Here is a 23,868-nt window from a genome sequence, read left to right as displayed (position 1 = left end):
CCATGCAATGGACTGAGCTGTTCTGGGTAGTAGTGAGTTCTCTGTGCCTGGAGGTAATCAAATATGGGCTGGGGATGTCACAGGAAGAATCTAAGCACTGGAAAGAAAGTATGATTAGTTGATCCTTCATATCATTTCAAAGCTTTCCCCAAATTCTTTGAATTTTAGGGCCTCTTCTAAACTGCTTTTCTCCCTGAACTTTAGAAGTAATATTTAGAAGTAAAATAATATATCTGAAGGAATTCACTGCTATGAAGAAGATGTAAAATAAAAATAAAGCCCCTAGGCCCCCAGGCAAAACAAAACAGACTCATTGTGGTAAAAGAGACCCCAGAAAACATTAAAAACCAGGATTCTACAGCTTTGGCAAGGCAAGAGGTCAGTCACACCCAACGTTCCCCCACCTCAATAACTGCCTCAAGACTTTCTTTCCTACAGTTAAACTAAAACCAGTTCCTGAAAACTGTGTCTGGAAGATTTCTTCCTCAACTTCAACAGACAGACAACCTGACTTGGCGAACCCCCCTTCCCTCAATGCAGTTTCCCCATGACAAGTGTTGAGCCTTACGAAGCACACCGTCCTCATAACTGACCGCAGACTGCAGCCAGTTCTGGCCGGTTTACAGAGACTGCACACCAAGTGTCTTCGTGCCCCGTGTTTCATCTTTTGAGGTATACAGTCCAATTTTACTACATTTTAATGTTAAGTCTCCATCCCAAAGTGAACATGGGTTGTATGTAACATGTATGATTACTATGCATGCATTAGGGCCTCATAAATATTCATAAGATTATCCTATAACCTACTAAATGTATATGTATGGCTCATCTCATTGGGCATAAATCTCAGCCTCTCCCTTTTTCTCTGAAGTGCTTGCTTTTGGCTTTGGCCAGAGGCTCCAGCCTGCAGACTGTAACCCTTTATAAGAAATAAAGATATATTTTTTTCTAAATGTATACATTTCATGGTTTTGACAATGTAGAAAAATGAGGAAAAGAGTTAAATGAAGAAACCAATGAGATTTCTGAATATTCAAGAAAGGTGAAGTTTAATTTGCATATAGGCATAACCTACACCTCACCTGGCAAGTGTTAGGCCACAGCACAAACCCCTCTGTCCAATCACAGGTGTCCACAAATTTGCAAAGTAACTGGACACGAACAATATGCTTCTCAAACTCACACACATATTCGTCCATCGCACACACACTCAAATGATAAAGAAATACATTGAAATCCTCTACAAGAGAGCTGAGCATAGTAATCAGATTACCTCACATGCGGACAGCACTTTGCACTTTACAGTCTAATCCATTTGGTCCTCACAATAGCCCTGTGAGGTAAGCAGCACAGAGATTACTATTCACACCATTTTGCAGAAGAGGAAACTGAGGCTCAGGGATGTATAAACACCAGCCTAAGGTTTTCCAGCTGGAGACTGGGCCTAGGACTCAGGGCTGGGATGCCCAGGTCAGCTCTCTTTCATAACTGATTTCTAGTGAAAAATGAAATGAGCTGTGTAAAAACCAACATCATTAAGTATAATAGAACTATTATTTTCCTTGAGCAGATCAGACCAAGTACAGTCAATCCTAATGTTAATGTCATGCTGCATGATGAATAATTTTCTGAATCGTTCATGTGTTTATTCCTACAACAAAATGACTGTTTCCCATTTTGGCTCTGCCTTGTCTTAATTTTAAGTCACAATGGCCGATGAGAAATGGCACACTGATTAGATTTCATTAAGTCTTCTTACCAGAATTACATGGTGGTATCTATAATAGAGCCATTATTTAAACTTACAGTCTGATTTCTTACTGAAATGAAAATGATTCTTATTTATTGATTCCCTCTGGCTGTGGACATTAGCCTGGCTCTACCCTTCAGCCATAAATAGGATGTTCTCTTTTATGCCATTTCAATAGTTGTAAAAATAATACATTTTGCAATTGTATTTTTAAAAACCTTTATACTTTCAAGTGAAGAGATTTTTTTTCAAGGGGATAAAATCAAACTTTGAAGAAAAAAAAAAGCTAAGTAAAATCTCTTGCTTTTAAATAAAAGTTATTTTTATTGGGAATAATCCCTGTATTGCATTACTGCTTTTAGTTAAGAATTTTAAAGCTGCCCAATCACTGCTGGCCCAAAAGCCTCGTCGTATGCAGTAACATGAGAGAAAGGGCGCCGATCCATCATTACTCACTCCACATGGGACCATAATGGATTTTTCTCTTCCAAGTGATTCAGTTTCTCTGAGTTTCATTTGTTTATAAGTAGTACTTTCAGACGTACTGCAATTTAACACACAGTAATAGGACTTGGTGTGAGAGCCACTTGAAAATATTGCAATGGCCGTTTAAAATTCCCTCTTTAAATTCCTTCAGAAAAACACTAAGGAAAAGTGACAACGCTTTACTTCATGCCTGAATCTGTCAAATAATATATTGGATTAGGTAAGAGATTTGTCCCTGTAGCAAAACTAGATGTCTCAGTTAATAACCAAAGGCATCCCCTAAAAGCTCCAAGATAATTCCGTTGACAGTACAAAATGTGGGCATTCATTCGAAAGCCTGAAATTGGATTTTACTTCTGATTTTCTAGGTTAATTTTACAGTATACATGTTCGCTACTTGGCTGTTAGAGGTTGACCTCCCATCTCCTCTTATTTATGGACTAGAGGCAGATGCAGCTGGGAATGCCGGCTTTGTGTGTAGGCAGAAGAGAACGGGCACTTTAACAACACTGCAAATTGCTCTTGGGGATTTTTAATTTAACCAAATTGAAGGTGTTTTGAAATGTGCATTCCTCTCCCAGCTGGCACACGAATAGTGCAGGTCATCAACAGACACTCCCTCAGAGGCGGAGCTCTCTCTCTCTTGCTCTCTTGCAGCTCCAGGAAGGCTGCAGACTCCAGAAAGTGGTGTAATTCTCAAACAAAAATGTGAAGGGCTAGCGAGTGGCGCACCCCTGCAGTCCCAGCTGCTTGAGAGGCCGAGGCAGGAAGGTTGCTTGCGTCCAGGAGTTCGAGGCCAGCCTGGGCAACATAGTGAGACCCTGTTTTTCAAACAAACATAAAACCCCCTAAAAGTCAGCATAGCAATCGGCAGTGCCTAATATGATCACTGCGGGGCAGTTCCAACATCCTGCAGGAAATAGGTGCAAAAGCTTTGTCACTAACTGAAAAGCTGTGATCCAAAAGGGAAGGAGCATTTGGAAACTCCTGTCTTATTTTTTGTTAATAAGAATGGCTGCAGCGTCTCTGGAACATTTGGGTCAAAGAAATGAGGCCAGACTTCCACAAAAAGCACACGCAGAACCATCCTTTCCCTCTGAAGGACTCTAGCAACTCCACGGCAGATAGAATGCATCAACCTTTCCATGTGTTTGGCCTGAAACTAGTTTGTGTGTGGTCCTCTCACAGATTTGTCATGGTTTTAGTTCACCTTTCAGGACTATGCTTTTGAGCCAAGAAAGCTAACCTTTACTTTTCTTCTGCAAGACCTCGAGGTGTTTGGTGCAACTGATACGTATTATTTCAAACCCTCAGCTTCTGAACACTGAGAAATAAATCACAAGTTATGCGTTGTTAGGATCCAAACAGCCCATGCTTCTCATCATGCATCAAGATGCGTCAACCTCTTATTTGAAACTAAAGAGAGCAAACAAGCAACTTTAAAAAAGAAAAAGAAAGCATCCATAAGGAACCCTCCTTGGGTTGAGTGCTACACTGTTGGCTAATGTGAACTATTGAAAATATTTTTGGAATGGTCTTCAAATATTGTATTTTCTTTTACTTAGTTGATATTTCACTATATAGTTACATACAGAGATGGCGCTTACCATGCAGAAAATGTACATTCTCTACCTCTATGGTACATTACCAATGCTAGCTCTTCCACTGGGTCTTAAGAGCCAGCAGGTGGAATTTATTAGTCAGCTGTTAGCTCTAGCAACATAATTAAAGTGCAAGGAAAGAGGGAAAACAGCCAGACAGATCAATTTTTCATTGTCAGCATCAGTAAGTTTCATGCCGCTAAGAGAAAATGTCAGGTGCAACAGGTTCAGGGAAATAGAACTATATTTTTTCTCTTCCTTCTTTTAAAGCAGCAGTCTCCCTGAGAAGAGAAGAGGGAGGTAAACAATGAGATAGCCCTATTTCTTCAACAACTGACAATCTCGGGAAAAGTAAGGTCACTTCCCCAGCCTCGGGTAGCAGGACTAACCCCTGCATTTGGTTTTGTAATATAAGAGCTGTTCGGTGGTTGGGCCCATTTCCCATGCACTTATAATACTCTCAGAGATCTCTCAACATCATGTTGTAAAGAAAGAGATCTACGAACAGCATATGGAAGTGTGGGATTTGAAAAGAAAATTTCACTGAACTGTTTTTAAAAAAATACAGCCAATGTTCATAGTAAGCCTAAAAAAGGTGTGTAAATAAGAATAGATTCCTGCAGTACTATGAGCGGGGAAAGAAAACAAGCAAAGCAAGGTGCAGAGATGATTTTTAGGTATAGATTTTCACTCAGCACTGAAACCCATGATTCCCCACAGCACTAGGTGGCCTTCTGTCTGTTCCACAGTTTTGTCGGTGAGATGGACGTGCACCTTCTTGCAAACTGCAGCTGCCTCTCCAAGAGGGTTGGCGGCTTAGGACCAACAGTCTCAAGGAAAAGCTCCCGACCCACCTCAGCCAGCCACTGTCTGGAATCCTCTGGGGCACAGCCTACTGCCTTTAATTAAGGAAATGTTACATACAAATCCATTTGTGTTTCATTCTTTCTTTCCTATCCCGTTGCCTAAAGACTGGAAAGCCAGTTTCAGAAGGTACCATTCCTCACATAGAAATATTTAGAATGCACTGAAAACCATGCACATGCTGTAGACTGAAATTGCTTATGTGTTGGTCCATCTCTGTAGAGGAAGTGTCAGCTTTTCTGTGAAGCTTATACCAAAAGGAAATGTAATGGAACCAGTCAAATCCTAGAAGATTGGTAGGTGTGCCCAGGCCAGTATAGTGCCAGAGAAACATCACAGGTCTTTTTCATGGATCCTTGTCCCTGAGTTCTAACAGAACACGGACAGAGTTTAAAATTTACCAATTTACCTGCTTTGTTAAAATGGCAACTACCATCTCCCATCTAACATTCCCTTACGTAAAACGTGCCACCAGCTTTCTAAATAGCCATCTTTCACCTTCCCACCCAAGTTTGAAGCATCTGTCTTTGACCCAAACAGCTGGGTTTCTCTCTGAATGGAGACAGAATTCCAGTCTGGTTCTATCTTCTTTGGTGGAGAAAGGAGACTGGCTTCGTGCTGTACCATGTGAGGCAAGGCATACACAATTCTGTCTGTCCTGCTTTCCATGAACATCCCGTGGACTCAGGGGCAAGGCCAGATCTTCAAGCAGGGAGTCGAGGTTCAATTTTTAGTGACAGCTCATATAGCGTATCTTCATCTATGATAAGGTCTTTGTCAAGCAAGTACTGTGTGACCTGAAAAAAAAGGGAAGTCCCAGCTTTTACCTCTTTCAGATACCACTGCGTACATTTTCTGAGGGAATCTAACACAATTCAATATTTTCTCTTAAACGCCTAAAAATCTTATTTGACCAAAAATCTCAAAAATGTTTCCATTGTTTTTTTTTTTTAAAAAAAGCAAACATCTCTAGTCCTCTCTCAACCCCCAATTCCAGGTTCCTCCCTCAATAAAAACTACTGCTACTAATTGGTTTGTGTTCTCCCAGTTGTTTTTCTATGTCTTTATAGAGATTACATGTACTTACAGATATCGTTTCCCCCCCCTAAAAATGGCATCACGGTGCACATTTTATTCTGCTTTCATCTCTTAATGATAGGTCGGAAAGAGCTCCCTATGACAGTAGATAGAGCTCTAACTGCTATACAGTATTAATAGTGCAATATATTGGAGCTTATTTAATAATCTCATATTGATGGATGTTGAGTTGCTGTCAATACTTCAGTTACACAAAGTTTCGGTGAATTCCTTGTTAGCATGCTTCCCGGTGTGCATGCGTGAATACTCTGCCAGGCTAGGGTAGACATCAGAAGTGAAAGGAAAGCAATTGACACTAGAAATGAAAATGTTGGGGCATGGGGGATTTCCATGAAAACATTTCTTTAGTTTTATTGAAATATAACACACAAAAGTGAAATGAATAGTTTGATCCATTTTGACAGATGTATACACCATGTAACTTACATACATTTCATGATAAAGAACAATTTCAGCATCTCCCAAAGTTCCCTTATGCACCTACCCAGTCAGTCTGCTCTTGGAATCAAGCACTGCCCTGGTTTCTATCACCACATATGAGTTCTGTCTACTTTGGAACCTCATATTGATGGAATCATACAGTGTGTACTCCTTCATGTGTGGCTTCTTTCACTCAGCATAGTGCTTTAAGATTCAGCCTTGCTGTGGCCTGTACCAGTAGTCTGCTCCCTCTTATAGCTGACTATTCCATTGTAGAGATGTACCATAATTTGTTTATCCATTCATCTGTTGATGGACACTTGAGCTCTTCTCAAATAGAGGCTATTATTTAGAAATGTTATGAACATTTTATACAAGGCTGTTTATTTTTTTTGAGACCCAGTCTTGCTCTGTCGCCCAAGCTGGAATGCAGTGACACGATCTCAGCTCACTGCAACCTCCGCCCCCTGGGTTAAAGCGATTCTCCTGTCTCACTCTCCTGAGTATCTGGGACTACAGGCATGTGCCACTATACCCGGCTGATTTTTTTTTTTTATTAATAGAGATGGGGTTTCACCATGTTAGCCAGGATGGTCTCGATCTACTGACCTTGTGATCCACCCGCCTCGGCCTCCCAAAGTGCTGGGATTACAGGCGTGAGCCACCGTGCCCGGCTATACGAGGCTTTTGAGGAGGATGCTTTCATTTTTCCTTTGGATAAATACCTAAGAGAGAAATTGCTAGGTCCTAAGACAGGTGCTCATTTAACATTTTAAGAAACTTCCAAATGGCACAGTTTTGCAAAGTGGTTGTTCGGTTTTATTCTCACCAAAAATGGTAAGAGTTCCAGTAATTGAATATACCAATTTTTAATTTTAACTGATGATGGAAAATGACCTGCAACGCTTCCAAACCTACAGTATGTGACAGTACCTGTTTTCCCATATCCTAAGCAAGGTTTGATATTATCAATCTTTTAAATTTTTGTCAATCTGATAAGTGAAAATGATGTCCCACTGTAATTTACATTTTCTCTCTTTACTAGAGGAGTATTTAAAAAATATTTATTGGCCATTTTGTTTCTTCTGTGAATTAATTATTCACAGGTTTACGAGTTGAATTGTTTATGCTTTTCTTATAGACTATAGAAATGCTTTTATTCTGTTTCTTTGTTTTATATGTTGCAAATGTTGTCTCCTTGTCTACTGCTTATATGTTGACTTAAATAATTGTCCTCTGTCATATAGAAATCCTTAATTTTCATTAAATTTATCAAGCTTGGCTTTTACAGCTTTTGCATTCTGTGCTTAAGAAGGTCTTTCAAATCCAAAGGTCATGGATATTTTATCCTTTATTTTATTCAAATAATGTAAATGCTTCTTTTTAAACTTAGGTAATGAACTTATCTGGAATTTATTTTTGTGAATGGCAAGATGGAGAGCCAAAATTCCTGTTCTATTTATTGAATGGTCAGTTTCTTTCTGGCACTTTCTTTGAGTGCCTTCTTTATCTCGTAGATTTTCAGGTAGACTAAACACACACATGGACTTTCTTCTGCCTCACTGGATTCGCACTGCCAGGCCAGTAGAGTCCTACCTTATTTGCTCTCAGTTTAGGATATGGCCATAACTGGTAGGGAACACTCTCCTTTACTATTCTTATTTACCAAAAAGTTCTTGTCTGTTTTTGGTCTATCTATGCCTCCATAACAGTTTCAGGATAAGTTTGTCAAGTTCCATGAAAACCCTGTTGGGATTCTGACCAGGACTTCAATGAATTTATAGATTAATTTGAGGACGATGGATCTCTTTACAATAGTAAGTATTTTGATCCATGAATATGATACAACTTTCTCCTTATGTACTTCAGTACATAAAGGTCTTACATATTTCCTGTCCCACTTAATCCTAGGCATTACAGATTTTGTTGCTATTTTGATTGAGATTTTTTATATTACATTTGAATTGGTTATTGCCAATGTGTTGAAGATTATTGGCTTTTTCATGTCCAGTTGCTATACTCCCTTAATAATTCATCAGTTTTTCTCTTGGGTTTTCTCTTGGATAATTTCTCTTGGATTTTCTAGATCAAATCATCTGTGAATTATAGTATTTAATCTTTACCTTTATGATTTTTATACCTTTTGCTTCTTTTTATTGCTTCATTGCCATGGTAAATTTTTTCCTGTTCAAAACTGAATAGTAGCAGTGATGGTCACAACTGTGTCTTTTTCCTGACTTGAATTAACTAATTCAAGAAACATTTATTATCTACTATGGTCCAGACACTGTGCAAGATGCTGGGGCTATGATAATAAACACAGTAAGTCTGACTCTGACCTTCATGGATATCATGCATGTGCACATAATCACACAAATAAATGTAAAATGGTGACTCCAGCAGTAAGTGCTAGAAAGGAGACTTAGATGGTGCAATACAACCTTAAAAGAGTGGAGTGAGGTTTGGGAAAGTTAGGGAAGTCTTCCTAAGTGATACTTAAGCTGTGTACAAGTAAACTGTGCAATGAGGAAGAAAGGTACTCCAGACAGAAGGAAGAACACAGGTAAAGGCCTTGTGGCAAACAGAAATAGGGCAAAACCTAGGGGCTATTAAAAGAAAGTGTGTCTCTCACTGTTGGAGAAGGAATTTACGGATAAGCAAATGTGGGGAGAGGGCTGGAATGATTCACATGGTAATAGAATAGAGTTGGGGGCATCAGTATATTTAGCTTAATACAAATACTGATGGTTACATAGAGACATACTTATAAATATGTATAAGTGTGTGTGTGTGTGTATGTGTGTGTGTGTGTATATATATATATATATATGAGTTAGTATACACACATAGATTCCTGTGCTCTGTCAGCTGATACCTGCATAACACAAGCATATCTAAAGTCCATATCTTGGTTGCTGAAACCATTCTCCAAAAAAAGGAACTAGAGCTTTTGGCAGAAATAGCTGAGTCTAGGACTGGGGCAAATTATAAAAGATGAGTCTAGAGCATCTTTTTATTTCTACCCCCCACAGTCAGGGTGTTGCTCTGTTGCCCAGGCTGGAGTGCACAGGCTGGAGTGCAATGGTACGATCTCAGCTCACTGTAAACTTTGCCTCCTGGTTTCAAGGGATTCTCCTGCCTCAGCATCCCAAGTAGCTGGGATTACAGCTGCCTGCCACCATGCCTGGCTAATTTTTGTAGTTTTAGTAGAGACAGGGTTTTACCATGTTGGCCAGGTTGGTCTTGAACTCCTGACCCCAGGTAATCTGGCTGGCTGGGCTCAAACGATCCTCTTGTCTTGGCCTCCCCAGGTGCTAAGAATATAGGTGTGAGCCACCGCACCTGGCCTGGAGCATCTTATACTATCAGAAAGTTAAGAAAGTCCTCAAAAAAGAAAAAGAGAAAACCCTACATGGATCAGGGTATGACAAAGAAGTCAACTGAAAGAGCACCCAATGGCCAAGCTTGGAACAGTTTCAGCAATAGAATAAAATATTATTGGATGACAATCCTAAGTATTAAATCCATTAGTCCATACTGATATAAGTACATGATTGAATAAATTAATAAATGGAGAAGAAACAAATCTCTTGAGCGAAGAATTACAAGCAATTTATGTAGATACTTCGTTCTCAAGGAGAGGCAGGCATAATTCTCCACTCCTTAGGTGTAGGGTGTTCAGAGTGACTTCCTTCCCAAGAATACAGGATGAGGAAGGAAGGAAAAAAGAATAACTTTACAGCGGAGACACCCAGCAAACACTGCCTTAGCCAGGCGATTCGAGCTAACATCAACAGTCATAAATTAGGCTGATAATATAACTCCTGATATGATGTGATGAAAATGGCACTTCACCTCTGGGGTCTTCCTTCCAATAACCAATAACCCCAGGCTAACCCTGAGTAAACATCCTACAAATTTCACCAGTGGGCCATCCTGCAAAATACCTGACCCCTGCTCCTCAAAACAGTCAAGGCCACCCAAATTAAGGAAAGTCTTAAGAAACCACACAACCAAGAGGAGCCTAAAGAACCTTGACAATTAAATGACATGTGGTGTCCTGGATGGGATCCTGGAGCAGAAAGAGGATATTACGTAAAAAATAAGGAAATCCAAATAAACAGTGGTCTTCAGTTAATAATAAGGTATCGGCCGGGCATAGTGGCTCACGCCTGTAATCCCAACACTTCGGGAGGCCGAGGCGGGCAGATCATGAGATCAGGAGATCAAGACCATACTGGCTAACACGGTGAAACCCCGTCTCTACTAAAAATACAAAAAATTACCCAGGTGTGGTGGCGGGCACCTGTAGTCCCAGCTACTTGGGAGGTTGAGGCAGGAGAATGGCGTGAACCCGGGAGGCAGAGCTTGCAGTGAGCCGAGATCGTGCCACTGCACTCCAGCCTGGGTGACAGAGTGAGACTCCATCTCAAAATAATAATAATAATAATAATAACAATAATGTATCAATATGGGCTCATTAAGTCTAACAAACACATCATACTAATGTAAGATAATAATAGGGCATTGGCCGTGAGGCATATGGGAATTTTCTCTACTACCTTCTCAATTTTTCTGTAAAGCTAAAACTATTCTAAAAAAGTAAAGTCTACTAGAAAATGGGGATAAGAGGCCATTTGTGACTGGGATGGAAAACAGTAAGGGGGTATATGATGTGAATTGAATCTTAAGAAAAAAGTAGGGGGCACATAATGCGAGACTTCATGGTCATGTCCAAGATTCTTAATTTTTTTTTTTATCCTAAGAACAATGGGAAGCCAGGAAAATGTTTTATGTAAGGGAGAAAATAATCCACTTTGCATTTCAGAGAGCTCTACCTAGCTGTGATTTGCAGAATGAATTTTGCATCCTAGAGTGAATGCAGGTAGAGTAGGCAACAGATATTGGCAGCTTGGACCAAGGGTCATGGCAGTGAAGACAAATGGAAGAGGGACAGAATCACAAGAAATATAAGAAGTAAAATCAACAGAACTTGATGATGAATTGATGTTCCTTTTTTTTTTTTTTTTTAATCAGACTAGCCAAAGATTTTCTATTTTACTGGTCTTTTCCATGAGCTAGCTTTCAGTATTTTGGATCAACTTTTACTGTTGTTTTCTAATTCAGCAATTTCCCCTTTGTTCTTTATTAATTCCTTCACAGCCACAGAATATTACCTTTGGCTGATGATCTATTCTGTAGGAAGTCTGCTGGAACTGGCGTATCTCTCTGATGATGTGTGATATCTAACAGAGAAAAAAACAAAACAAAATGACAACAAAAGCAGAGAAAGGTATTTCCTGTATTGCAGCACATTCTTCTGAGGCCTCTTCCTGGAAGGGTCAGTCCCTTCCTCCCTCCAGTGAGGCAGGTGGAGCCTGCCTGACCATTCCCTATGCTTGGTGCTTTCTTGACCCTCAAGGAGGTACATGAAATGCCAAAAGCAAAAAGATACTGAATTCAAAATTGGGGAACAGCTGGCACTATGTGGCCTCATGTTTGGGAGAGGCAAGCTCTGGGTGCTGTCATCCGTGGGCTCCTTGCTTCTAGCTTAGTGCTTTGAACCTGGCTGTCCAGGCTGGGCACGGAGGCTCATGCCTGTAATCCCAGCACTTAGGGAGGCCAAGGTGGGTGGATCAATTGTGTTCAGGAGTTTGAGACCAGCCTGGCCCCAACATGATGAAACCGTGTCTCTACTAATAATACAAAAATTAGCCAGGCGTGGTGTCATGGGCTTGTAATCCCAGCTACTCGGGAGGCTGAGGCATGAGAATTGCTTGAACCCAGGAGGTGGAGGTTGCAGTGAGCCGAGATCATGCCACTGGCCACTGCACTCCAGCCTGGGCAACAGAACTGTGTCATAAATAAATAAATAAATAAATAAATAAATAAATAAATAAAAGAACCTGGCTGTCCAGCAAGAAGCTTTCAGAAAGTGTCTATCACTAGTCAGTCTTAGGAACTCATCCTTGGATTCCTCATCTCCTCAGGGATGCTGAAATGGCTTTGCCAAAAATCTCCTCAATCAATACTTAGGAATATACCTAACCAAGGAATTGAAAGACCTCTACAAGGAAAACTACAAAACACTGCTGAAAGAAATCATAGACAACACAAAGAAATGGAAACACATCCCATGCTCATGGATGGGTAGAATCAATACTGTGAAAATGACCATACTGCCAAAAGCAATCCACAAATTCAGTGCAATTCCCATCAAAATACCACTATCATTCTTCACAGAATTAGAAAAAATAATTCTAAAATTCACATGGAACCAAAAAAGAGCCCACATAGCCAAAGCAAGACTAAGCAAAAAGAACAAATCTGGAGGCATCACACTACCTGATTTCAAACTATACTATAAGGCCACAGACACCAAAACAGCATGGTACTGGTACAAAAATAGGCAGGTAGACCAATGGAACAGAACAGAGAACCCAGAAATAAATCCAAATACTTACAGCCAACTAATCTTCAACAAAGGAAACAAAAACATAAAATGGAGAAAGGACACCCTTTTCAACAAATGGTGCTGGAATAATTGGCAAGCCATGTGTAGGAGAGTGAAACTGGATCCTCTTCTCTCACCTTATACAAAAATCAACTTAGGATGGATTAAGGACTTAAACCTAAGACCTGAAACTATAAAAATTCTACAAGATAACATTGGAAAAACCCTTCTAGACATTGGTTTAAATAAGGATTTCATGACCAAAAATCTCCTCAATCAGCCCACATCCGGTATTAGTCCCAGTATCTACCTCCTCATCCATCGCAAGATTAAAAAGCAAACATTGGACTGGGCCTGTAATCCCAGCACTTTGGGAGGCCGAGGCAGGCAGATCACTTGAGGTCAGGAGTTTGAGACTAGGCTGGCCAACATGGTGAAAACCCTTCTCTACTAAAGATATAAAAATTAGCTGGGCATGGTGGCACGCAACTGTACTCTCAGCTATTCAGGAGGCTGAGGCAAGAGAATTGATTGAACCTGGAGGCAGAGGTTGCAGTGAGCAGAGATCATGCCACTGCACTCCAGCCTGGGCAATAGAGCAAGACCGTTTCTCCAAAAAAAAAAAAAGGAGAACAAAAAAAGCAGACATTGACTTTTATTACTTAGCCTCTTCTCTATAAACCTCTAAAGCCTTTGAAACAGGCTAATTATGAAATTATACCTACCATTCTCATTTTGGAGAAATTGACAAGGCCTTCCTCAGTGAAGTTTGGTGTTCCTTCTTCAATAAATGCCAGGTCTGTCAAGTACATCCCAAGGTAAGGAACTGCAGGAGGGTTACAACTGCAAGACCAAGAGGCACTGTTCTGAGACTCATTTGAATAAATGTCTATTTCCCTCCCCAAATTAAACAAAGGAGGATTAAAGGATCCTCCTTTGATCCTGAAGAATGAACTCTTTTTATTTCAGTTTCAGAAGCATATTCATGATACGTAGAATTTTAAACACATTTCACAATAGAATAAAATACAAAAATGACAGCCCATGCTTTACTACATGTTTGAAAAACAAAATGGCATGTTCAAACAACAGGATATCTTAGAGACAAATACAAAGCATTTGCTAGCAGTAATTGTTTGCAATACTTATAAATTGCCCACACTTCTTTGAGGGGTAGAAGCTTGGAGGAAAACCTCTGTGGTCTTACCTCTTTAAATCAAGCATTCAGCCTTGATGAACTAGATGGGAAAATCCATGCAATGAGAGCTTTGTACTGGTAAAAACTTGTTTTCTGTTTTAGTTGGTTCTTAAATGTTTTAGAAAGTGTAGACTTAACATCACAACTCAGACTAAGGTGAGACACTGTTTTGTTTAGTTTTTAGAGAGAGCTGGGTATACTTGGTCTTCTCAGGGGCCGAAAGCTAAGCACATGGGCTTTTGATGCAGGAGGAGCTGGGTTCGAATCCCAGCTTGACCAATTACTAAGTGATACTGGAAACACTCTCTGAACTGCAGTTTCCTCTTCTGTAAAATGGAGATAGAAAAGCTTATCTCTTGAATTTCTTGTGAGGCTTACATACACACATCAAGCACTTAGCATGAAACGTGTCATTTAGTAAATACTTTGTTAGTTCGTTCTTATACTATTATTGCTGTTGCATTATTATTATTATTATTACGTCTTAGTCTTGCTTTCACTCATACCATCACAGGACTCATGTTTTTCTACGGTAAGTACATGTGGTAGATTATGAGAATACCAGTTGCAGGAGAATCTCAATCTCTCTCTCTCTTTCTCTGTGTGTGTGTGTGTGTGTGTGTGTGTGTGTGTAGAAAGGGAATGATCTAGAAACCAAAGACCAAAAATAACAATCAACAGGTGCTGGAATATTTAAATAAAACTCACAGGAAATCATTGTGCTTAGATTAGGAAATAACTGAATCAATAAAATTTTTACAGTAAAAGTCTGATTTATTATGGTGGTATTGCCTTCTTAATTCTTAATCTGCATGCCATGAGTATATCCATAAGACAAGTACTGTATGCACAGTATTCCAAATAGTAAGGAAAATCAGAAAAATACCTAGATGATATAAGTTGTTTCCCATTTATTTTTCTTTTCAAAGCAAAGTAGGCGGTAGGTCACTGTTTGTATACTATACACATTATGTAAATATATTTCTGAATTATGAATAATTTAATAATTAAGATACACATACTTTTTAAGGGTTTCTCTAAGATTTTTAAATCTTCCTTCAGAGGAAACAGTCTTTTGAAGTTTGTCCATTAGAGCTTTTGTCTAAAAAGAAAAGAAAAAACTTAGTGTGATGAAAATACTATGGTTTAAAAAGACAGCGAATTGCCAAAAGATGTTCAGTTCTCTTCTTTGGTGGCAGGTGCTGATACCTTTGCCAGAATAAAGGTCATTGTGTGATAGGATTCTCAAGATGTAGAGATAGGGCATTATGTTTACATTTAATGCTAACAACATATGGAGAAGAGGAAGTGCCTGTATCTACACATTTAGCCAAAAAGAGGGAAAATGTGTGGAAAGAAAAATTGCAATGGATAGAAAACAGGCACTTAAAGAACTGACAAGTAGGCCAGGTACAGTGGGTTACACCTGTAATCCTAGCACTTTGAGAGACTGAGGTGGGTTGATCACCTGAGCCCAGGAGTTTGAGACCAGCCTGGACAACATCCTGAAACCCCGTCTCTACTGAAAGTACAAAAATTAGCTGGGCATGGTGGCCGGCACCTGTAATCCCAGCTACTTGGGAGGCTGAGGCAGGAGAATTGCTTGAACCTGAGCCGAGATCGTGCCACTGCACTCCAGCCTGGGCGACAGAGCGAGACTCTGTCTCAAAAAAAAAAAAAAAAAAAGAATTGACAAGCACATGTTGAATATAGAATCTTTTTTTTTTTTTTTTTTTTTGAGACAGAGTCTCGTTCTGTCGCCCAGGCTGGAGTGCAGTGGCACGATCTCAGCTCACTGCAACCTCTGCCTCCCGGGTTCATGCCATTCTCCTGTCTCACCCTCCTGAGTAGCTGGGATTACAGGCGCACGCCACCACGCCCAGCTAATTTTTGTACTTTCAGTAGAGTCAGGGTTTTATCATGTTGGCCAGGCTGGTCTCAAACTCCTGACCTCGAGTGATCCGCCCACCTCGGCCTCCCAAAATGTTGGGATTACAGGCATAAGCCACCGCACCAGGCCAAATGTAGAATCTTAAAGGAGAGGTCTCATGTCAGACAGCTTTTGCGATGAATCCTTTTGAGTGTTAATCTCCAAATGACCAAAACACACGTTTGGTTGCCTTGGTATTGACTGAACAATGTCCTCTACTACAGATCCTTTCTTTTGTGATCTTCTTCATCAATTTGTTAGAGAAGTATAACTGATAATTACTGAGAAATAACATTGTTGTTGACATTGGTCTGGGGTTTCTTCCATGAACATAGGAGAGTGGTAGGGTGGCCCTTGGGGAGGATAACCCATTCCCGGGAATACCCACATCCAGGCAGCTTGGCTGGGCATGGAGGATCCAGGTCCTACCTGGAGAAGAACTTGAATGCCCAGGTTGAGGGTCCTCAGACTACTTTGTCTCACCTGGAGAGGAGCTGCACAGCTTCCTGAGAGGCAAACAGCTGTCTTCCCAATTCTGGTGTCTGAGGGCTCTCAGAGACCTCCTGCTTGGTCCAGGGCTAACCTTGCTCAAAACAGTTGCAAAAGTACAACCTGTCCTACAGCCACAGACCAATCTGTGGGTTCCAGAGTACAGATTATCAGGCCTGCTGAACAACTCCCCGGCTGATCTCAGATGCAGAGAAGGGACAGCTGCACAGCAGATGTTGTCATCAAATGTGTCTGAAGCAGGGCATATCTGCAACCAGGCCCTACCTACCATGACTGGAGTAAGGCACTTGGCTCTAGAGACAGCCTCTCTGGAGGACAGTCCACTAGCCCATGCTAAGGCCACTGTGAGTGACCTATAATGTGACTGAAATGCTAACATTTTATTTAGAGCCTCTACAGATGGTATATTCAAATTTTGAAACAATCATTTCAATATTAGTCTCATCCATCTCTTTTTCATGATCAGTTTGGTTATTCCTAAACCCGCATCCTATGAAAGACAAGAATATCACTTAACTACAGAGTGGACCTGGAAATTTTCTTAAGGAAGATTTAGGGATCCCTTGGTGATAGCTGGTGATCCCTAGAAAGCTGGTGCAATCTGGATAAGACTGGTGGATTGCACCAATGTTCATTTCCTAGTTGTGATACTGTCTATAGTAATGCAAGATGCTGCTACTGGGGGAAACTGGGTGTGAGGTGCTGGGAATCTCCGTGTTATTTCTTACAACTGCATGTGAAGCTATAATCATCTCAAAACAAAAATTTGGTTTTTTTTTTTTTTAACCAATATTTGTAAAAACTGTGGCTTTTATTTACTAGGTCCATTGTTGACAGAAAAGAGGACTTGTGAATTCTAAGGGGCCGAATTTGGGATTCTCAGAGCACTGCATTTTTACTAAGAAATAAGTGGGAGAAGGCAAGATAAAAGATATGACTTAGGCTTGGTTTCCTGCCACATGGGGAAATTAAATTGTTCTCCTATGCTAAAGGGAAAGGCTTGGAGGGCAAAATGAAGACGGAAAAGAAAGAATGAATGTCTCTGAGAGGGGCTGAAATTCTCAGAGTGGGGTGATAAAACAAGACAGTTTTTAGGCCATGTCAGCAGACTATACCCAGATCTTCTGGTCTGGGACCCTGGAGGTGGCACTCTATAGATTCCCCTCACCAGCTCTGGGTGTTCACAGCAAGACAGGGGAGGGTTAGGCAGATAGGGCCTGATGTAGACCCTCCTACCCTCTGGCACCAATGGGACGTGGGAGCCTGGAAACTTCCCCCTCACCCCTGAAGCCAGGTCAGCCACACTCCCTGGGTGCAATCACCATGCATTGTTCCTGGGCGGGACAGGCAGGCCAGGTGACACCAGGTACAGGCAGTTCACAGCAGCCTGTGCCCAATGAATAATCAGCAAAGAATGACCACAGGAGGCCAGAGGAGCAGACAGGTGCCCAGAAGCCCAGAGATGCCCTCCCAGGCACCCAACACCCAGGGAGAAGGCCAGCAGAAAGGGCAGGGGAAGAATCATGATTTAGTTTGAATCTTGAAATTATCTGAGTGAAAACGACAGGCATGGGCAAGTTGAGATTAATTAAAGAAAATGAAAATTATATTTCTGTACATCTAAGTCATTATGCCAAAACTTTACATCTGCTACATGAATGAGCAAGAAAAAGGTGAAAAATGAGGCCTTTTGTCCCTGGCTTTTGGCCCCACAGAGTTTGCACCCTCACTCTGGGAGAGAATGAATGGACCCATTGGACATAATTGTGCTTACTCAAAGTCAATGTGCCCTCCGAAATAATTCAGGAAACAGCTCTTGACTGACAACCACATTGTTTGTGGCTGTCCCCCAAAATGCTTTAATGAATGGTTTAGAAATACACACGAATGAAATCAATTAAGTGGTAAGAGCACTGTAATTACCCATGTTGGCACCTTTCTTTGGCAACTGAGTGGCTCATTTCGGTTAATGATTTCCTAATTAGTAATATTTAACTTGGCTCCCATCTCCCAACCTCTCCTCCTCTTAGCAGCAGGCTGTGTCACACGCTGAGGCTCACCTGCTTAGAGACCTTGGCCCAGGTTTTCTTCAGCCTGTAGATGGCACTTCTGTTCAAGGCCGAGGTGATTTCCAGCACGCCGTTGTAATTGTGCAGGCATCGGCAGATGTCCGCCACCGCCACCCATTTCTCGATGGCGTTGGCACGGGAGCTGACATCAGCATAATTCATTATCTGGGAGGCCACCAGGTTACTCATCTGAGACAATCAAAGAGCCCAGAAAGGCAGTCTAAGAGCCAAAGCAATGCATTTAGGCAAATTACGTAAATTATCTGCAGACATGTCAGGAAGGCAGGATGTTGATCATATTCTACATTTAGCTACCCACTTTCTAAAGAGACTAAAGTCTATAAGAATAAACTAATGAGCATCTGTTTGTCCTTTGAGTGAAGAGAGGGATTATCTGGCTTCCCGCTTGTTGGGGGAAGAGGTGATTTTGTTCATCAGCAATTTTGATGGTGTCATTTCTAATAATTACTGAGGAAATGGGACAAAATAACCTAACGCCTGCGGAAAGGCAGTGTCTGCAGATCATGGATCACTCCCTGGGGCCTTTCCCCTGACTCCTCGGGCCCCAACAGTGTGTGATTCCTCACTCTGGGAAGCCACAGTTACCACAGAGAAAGAAAACACACTTGCCCCCAGTTAGATCAAATTCTGAACTGATTAACTCTCAAACCAGAATCACTTGGCTGCAGGGAAAAGGAGAACATTTTCTTCGTCTTATCTTGTTCTTCACCAGCAGTTAAAAGGACCTACAGTTTTGAGGCTAAGTACTGTAATTTTATTACTTAAAACCAGTTTAAGAAGCTCAGCTCTTGCAATATGGAAAGGAAAAAAGTGAAATAGGATTACCATATTAACAAAGGTAATATAGGGCATGTAATCTTTTTTTTTTGAGACGGAGTCTCGCTCTGTCCCCAGGCTGGAGTGCAGTGGTGCAATCTCGGCTCACTGCAAGCTCCGCCTCCCGGGTTCACACCATTCTCCTGCCTCAGCCTCCCGAGTAGCTGGGACTACAGGCGCCTGCCACCACGCCCGGCTAGTTTTTTGTGTTTTTAGTAGAGACGGTGTTTCACCGTGTTAGCCAGGATGGTCTCCATCTCCTGACTTCATGATCTGCCCACCTCGGCCTCCCAAAGTGCTGGGATTACAGGCGTGAGCCACGGCGCCCAGCCAGGGCGGATAATCTTATATCCATACACTAAATCTGATGGATTCACCCATTCTTTGATGATTCTGAAGATACTTAAGACCTCATAGTGCCTCAACACCACTGTGGAAATTCACTAAAGCACCTACTGCAGTGCTATTCGTTGAGGGCCTGCATATCCTTAGCGTGAGGAGAGGAATTATTTGGAATCCAGTTTGTTCTGGGAATAAATGGTTTTGTTAATCAGTAATTTTGATGAAGAAGTTCTTGCCAATAACTATTGAGGAAATGGGATAGAACAGATTCTTTTAGGTGCTGGGAACAGAAAGACAAATAAATCCATCCATGACCTTAATGCAATCTGAGCCTAGGTAGGTAGGAAGGGGAGGGTTGCAGATACATAGACAGGTAAATGCCATGCGGTGAAACACAAAGTGAAGTCTATTCACGGCGGTGTTTGAGAATAAACAGGCAGCATGGGGCATCTGGTTTGGTACAGAGGAGGCTTCCAGGAAGAGGTCATGCCTCCATTGATTTTTTTTTTTTTTTTCTGGAGACAGGAGCTTGCTCTGTTTCCCCAGGTGGAGTACAGTGGCATGATCACAGCCCATTGCAGCCTCAACGTCCAGGGCTCAAGTGATCCTCTCACCTCAGCCTTCACAGGTATGCACTGCTATGCCTGGCTAAGTTTTTGTATTTGTAGAGATAGGGTCTCACTATGTTGCCCAGGCTGGTCTTGAACTCCTGGGCTAAAGCAATCCTCCCACCTCAGCCTCCCAAAGTGCTGGGATTACAGGTGTGAGCTATAGTATCCAGCCTTGCATTGAGTCTTAAAGGATCCAAGTATAAGAGCAAGGGACAGAGGTGGGAGGGATGGTGTAATGGAGGATCTGGCAGCCATCTGAGGGGCACAAGAACTGGGAAAGACAAGGGTGACAGATGGGCTGGGCTCTTGTATGCCAGATTGAGCAGTTGGGACCATATCCCTAAGGTAAGGGGAAGCCACTGACGGATTTTTGTCAAAGGGAGGGAGATAATTAGATTGACCTTTCAGAGAAGTCATTCCTGTGCCACTGCATGAAGGATGGTTTAAGGTATATGTGCTTTGGTCAAGGATAGGCCAAGGTGGACATCTGGGCCAGAGGGACTCAGTGAGTTTAGAGCATTGGCGTGTAACTCCACTATTATCACAGCCATGTAGCCAAACATGGAGGGCCATCACTTGGCTCTAAGCCACTGTTGTCTGTAAAAGGTATAATTGCCCTATTGACATGGTCCAGGAGCTCATGCCCAGAGAGAGAAAGAGTTAAGTTGCTGACCTTGAAGGCAAGGGAGAGCTGGCCACATAGCTATGCGTGGGAGTGACCGGCTCAAGCAGCTGAGACAGAGCGGATGGCATAAGAGAGCTGCTGATGAAAGAGCTGCTGATGAGAACTCCTGCTGAACAAAATCATCTTTCACCTACCTACGGCCCCCTGCATGTTCTTTCAGGTATCCACCCACTCCCCTCGGACCTCAGCATGGGCTGGAACCTGACCCTGAACCTAACAGATGGATTGGAGGGCAGTGAGGTTGCAGGGGAGAGATGAGTTAGGAGCTCCTGGAGAGAAAGGATAAAAGGCCACATATCAAGGTGGTGGCAGCGGGGAAGGCAGGGTGGGGAAGGGCCTGAGATACAGGTAGATTTAGGGTTTGCAAATATGGTGGGCAGTGGTAAGGGTGAGGTGGTGAGGGAGATGACGTCTAGATCCTGGGCTTGGGTGAGTGAGTGTATGGTGAGGCCACTACCCGAGACTGAGAACAGAGAGGACAATGAAGAAGCAGGCTTGGCGGCTCTGGGGTGCAGATGAAAGGTTCCATCTGTCATTGTCAAGAGTGCAATGCAGTGGCCGTCCCAGCGGAGGAGATATGTGGGTCTGGAGCCTGGGATCAAACCTCTCTTTGAGTGTCCATTATATCCCGTGTGTTAGTTCACCACAGGTAACAGAGGTTAGTTTCCCACAGCAGGGAACCTGTTTCTCAGGGCAGGGACTAGATGGGCCATGCCCCATGTCCCTTAGGCAGCCGCGGCACTGAAGCTTACTGTGTGGTAGCATTCACTCAGCATCCACGTACTCTGGGGAAAGCCTGCATGAAACACTGTCTTGGGAATCTAAACTGTCGCTTTTGCATTTTGATTCTAGATGATTTATTAATGTACCTATGGGGTTCCTGGTAGTTTGTTGTCGTCGTAGTTTTTAAAATCATTATTCCTTTTATTATAGTTTAGTGAAACTGGAAAGGGAGGCTTCCCGTTGCCTGGATAGGCCAGAAGACACTCGCACACCTGTTACTTGTTCTACCACAGGACTAAGACTATGAGAACAGCACTAATTAAGAGCGGGGAGGTATAAAAGCATCTCCCAATCTTACTGCTGGGAAAAAGCAGAGCTGGAAGATGGACCGACAGCTGGCCACTGCTGCACAGAACTACAGCAACAATGGGATTATGCTCCAAGAGGCCCCTTCCAACCCTGGAATGTAATTCAGGCTGAACGTTCAGTAATGATGAGGACTTGCACCAACCCAGCCTTACCATCACCAGCACCACCAGGGGCCAGTGACACATGTACTGCGCATTCTGTTAGTCAGTTTATGACCAGGAAGTAGTGATGATGATAAAAATAGGAACAGCAACCTGTACATTATTGAGCACTTACCAGACTTGGGTACCGTCAAAGGTGAACCTCTTATGTCAGGAAGTTAATTGGACATTATTACATTACTGTGAGCTCCTAGAGGAGATGTAAGCTTGTCTTCAATATCCCATCAATTCTATTTAAAAAGTGGGTGGCAGGCTGAGTGCGGTGGCTCACGCCTGCAATCCCAGCACTTTGGGAGGCTGAGGCGGGCAGATTGCCTGAGGTCAGCAGTTCGAGACCAGTCTGGCCGACATGGTGAAACCCCATCTCTACTGAAAATACAAAAATATTAGACGGGCATGATGGCACGCGCCTGTAATCCCAGCTACTCGGGAGGCTGAGGCAGGCAAATTGCTTGAACCCGGGAGGCGGAGCTTGCAGTGAGCCGAGATCACGCCATTGCACTTCAGCCTGGGTGACAGATCGAGACTCTGTCTCAAAAAAAAAAAAAAAAAAAAAAATGGGGGGTGACAGAGTTGCTTTATTTTAGAGGAGTCTTTAGACCCCAATATCCATCTTCTTGTAACACGCCCAAGGTTTTACTGTTATGGTTACTCACGTCGTTGAAGTGTTGGCTGGTTTTCATAATGTAAGGAGTTCTTTCGTTTTTATCCAGCTTCATCCACCCCTGCCCAAGAAACTCCCTGAAAGTGAAAAACAAAACACAAAACCAAATAAGTTTTTAAAAATGTGCTGGCTATGATCCTGGATGATTGTCATGAATATTAGAAATATTCCATTTGACACGGCCTAGAATGGTTCCTGACACCTGCTGCTGCCAGCCTCACAAGTGAATTTTACCTCGGCTCTAGCAGTTTACCTCTCAATGCCAAAAAGGAAGATTCTTCAGTTTCCAGCTTTCTCTTATGAATGTTTGGAACTGTGTCCCTATTAGGATCCTATAAAGGCTTCTCTGAAGGTGGAAAACAAGAACCAACACAAGGGAAATAAAGAGGTTAAATACTACCTTAGAAATCAAGACTATTTTCCCAGGATTAGCTTTTTTTTTTTTTTTTTTTTTTTTTTTTAAGACGGAATCTCGCTCTGTCGCCCAGGCTGGAGTGCAGTTGCTGGATCTCAGCTCACTGCAAGCTCCGCCTCCCGGGTTTACGCCAGTCTCCTGCCTCAGCCTCCCGAGTAGCTGGGACTACAGACGCCGGCCACCTCGCCCGGCTAGTTTTTTGTAGTTTTTAGTGGAGACGGGGTTTCACCATGTTAGCCAGGATGGTCTCGATCTCCTGACCTCGTGATCTGCCCGTCTCGGCCTCCCAAGGTGCTGGGATTACAGGCTTTAGCTTTTACAAATATTAAGCCTTAGCAGAGGGTCCAAAAATTTCATCATTGCCAAAAATGTTAGTCAGAAGCAGAATTTTCTCCCTCCGCTCTGCCCTGCCTGCCATTCTCCTGGAGGATGCAGATTTCAAAGGCAGGGATCGTGTTTTGTTCTCCCCAGAGCTCAGGAGGGTGCACATGGTCAGGGCTGAAAACCGCTCCTTTTAGGCTTGTACCGCACGTTCCCCTGCCCAGGCAGTTCAGCGGGGCAGGAGCTCCACCTGGTCAGATGAGCTGTCTTCAGGGCAGCATCCCTGATCATTCCCTTCATTCCTGAGCAGGTCACCAGACACAGCAAGAAACAAGGGACAAGCGAGATGGAGCATATAGG

At 42.4% G+C, this 23,868-nt stretch overlaps 1 protein-coding gene across 4 annotated transcripts in view; it reads right to left on the bottom strand.

The window, feature by feature from the left end:
- Window positions 1–1,022: 1,022 nt before the first annotated feature.
- The window catches only part of RASGRF2 (Ras protein specific guanine nucleotide releasing factor 2), a 264,596-nt gene continuing 241,750 nt past the window's right edge, over window positions 1,023–23,868 (bottom strand). For 3 of the 4 annotated variants that reach the window (XM_015140344.3, XM_015140346.3, XM_078004952.1), the window contains 6 exons: window positions 22,765–22,849; window positions 18,372–18,569; window positions 14,894–14,973; window positions 13,399–13,516; window positions 11,397–11,465; window positions 1,023–5,498 (listed from right to left, as the gene is read on the bottom strand). In XM_015140344.3, coding sequence (XP_014995830.1) covers window positions 5,406–5,498; window positions 11,397–11,465; window positions 13,399–13,516; window positions 14,894–14,973; window positions 18,372–18,569; window positions 22,765–22,849 — 643 coding nt within the window. In that variant the 3' untranslated portion in view covers window positions 1,023–5,405. The remainder of the gene's footprint in view (window positions 5,499–11,396; window positions 11,466–13,398; window positions 13,517–14,893; window positions 14,974–18,371; window positions 18,570–22,764; window positions 22,850–23,868) is intronic. The other variant, XM_015140347.3, reaches the window with a different exon arrangement.

This window comes from Macaca mulatta, chromosome 6 (genome assembly GCF_049350105.2).
Source record: "Macaca mulatta isolate MMU2019108-1 chromosome 6, T2T-MMU8v2.0, whole genome shotgun sequence".
NCBI classification, from domain to species: Eukaryota; Metazoa; Chordata; class Mammalia; order Primates; family Cercopithecidae; genus Macaca; species Macaca mulatta.
The sequence above is the reverse complement of the archived record's forward strand: the minus strand, read 5'-3'. Positions and strand labels throughout refer to the sequence as shown.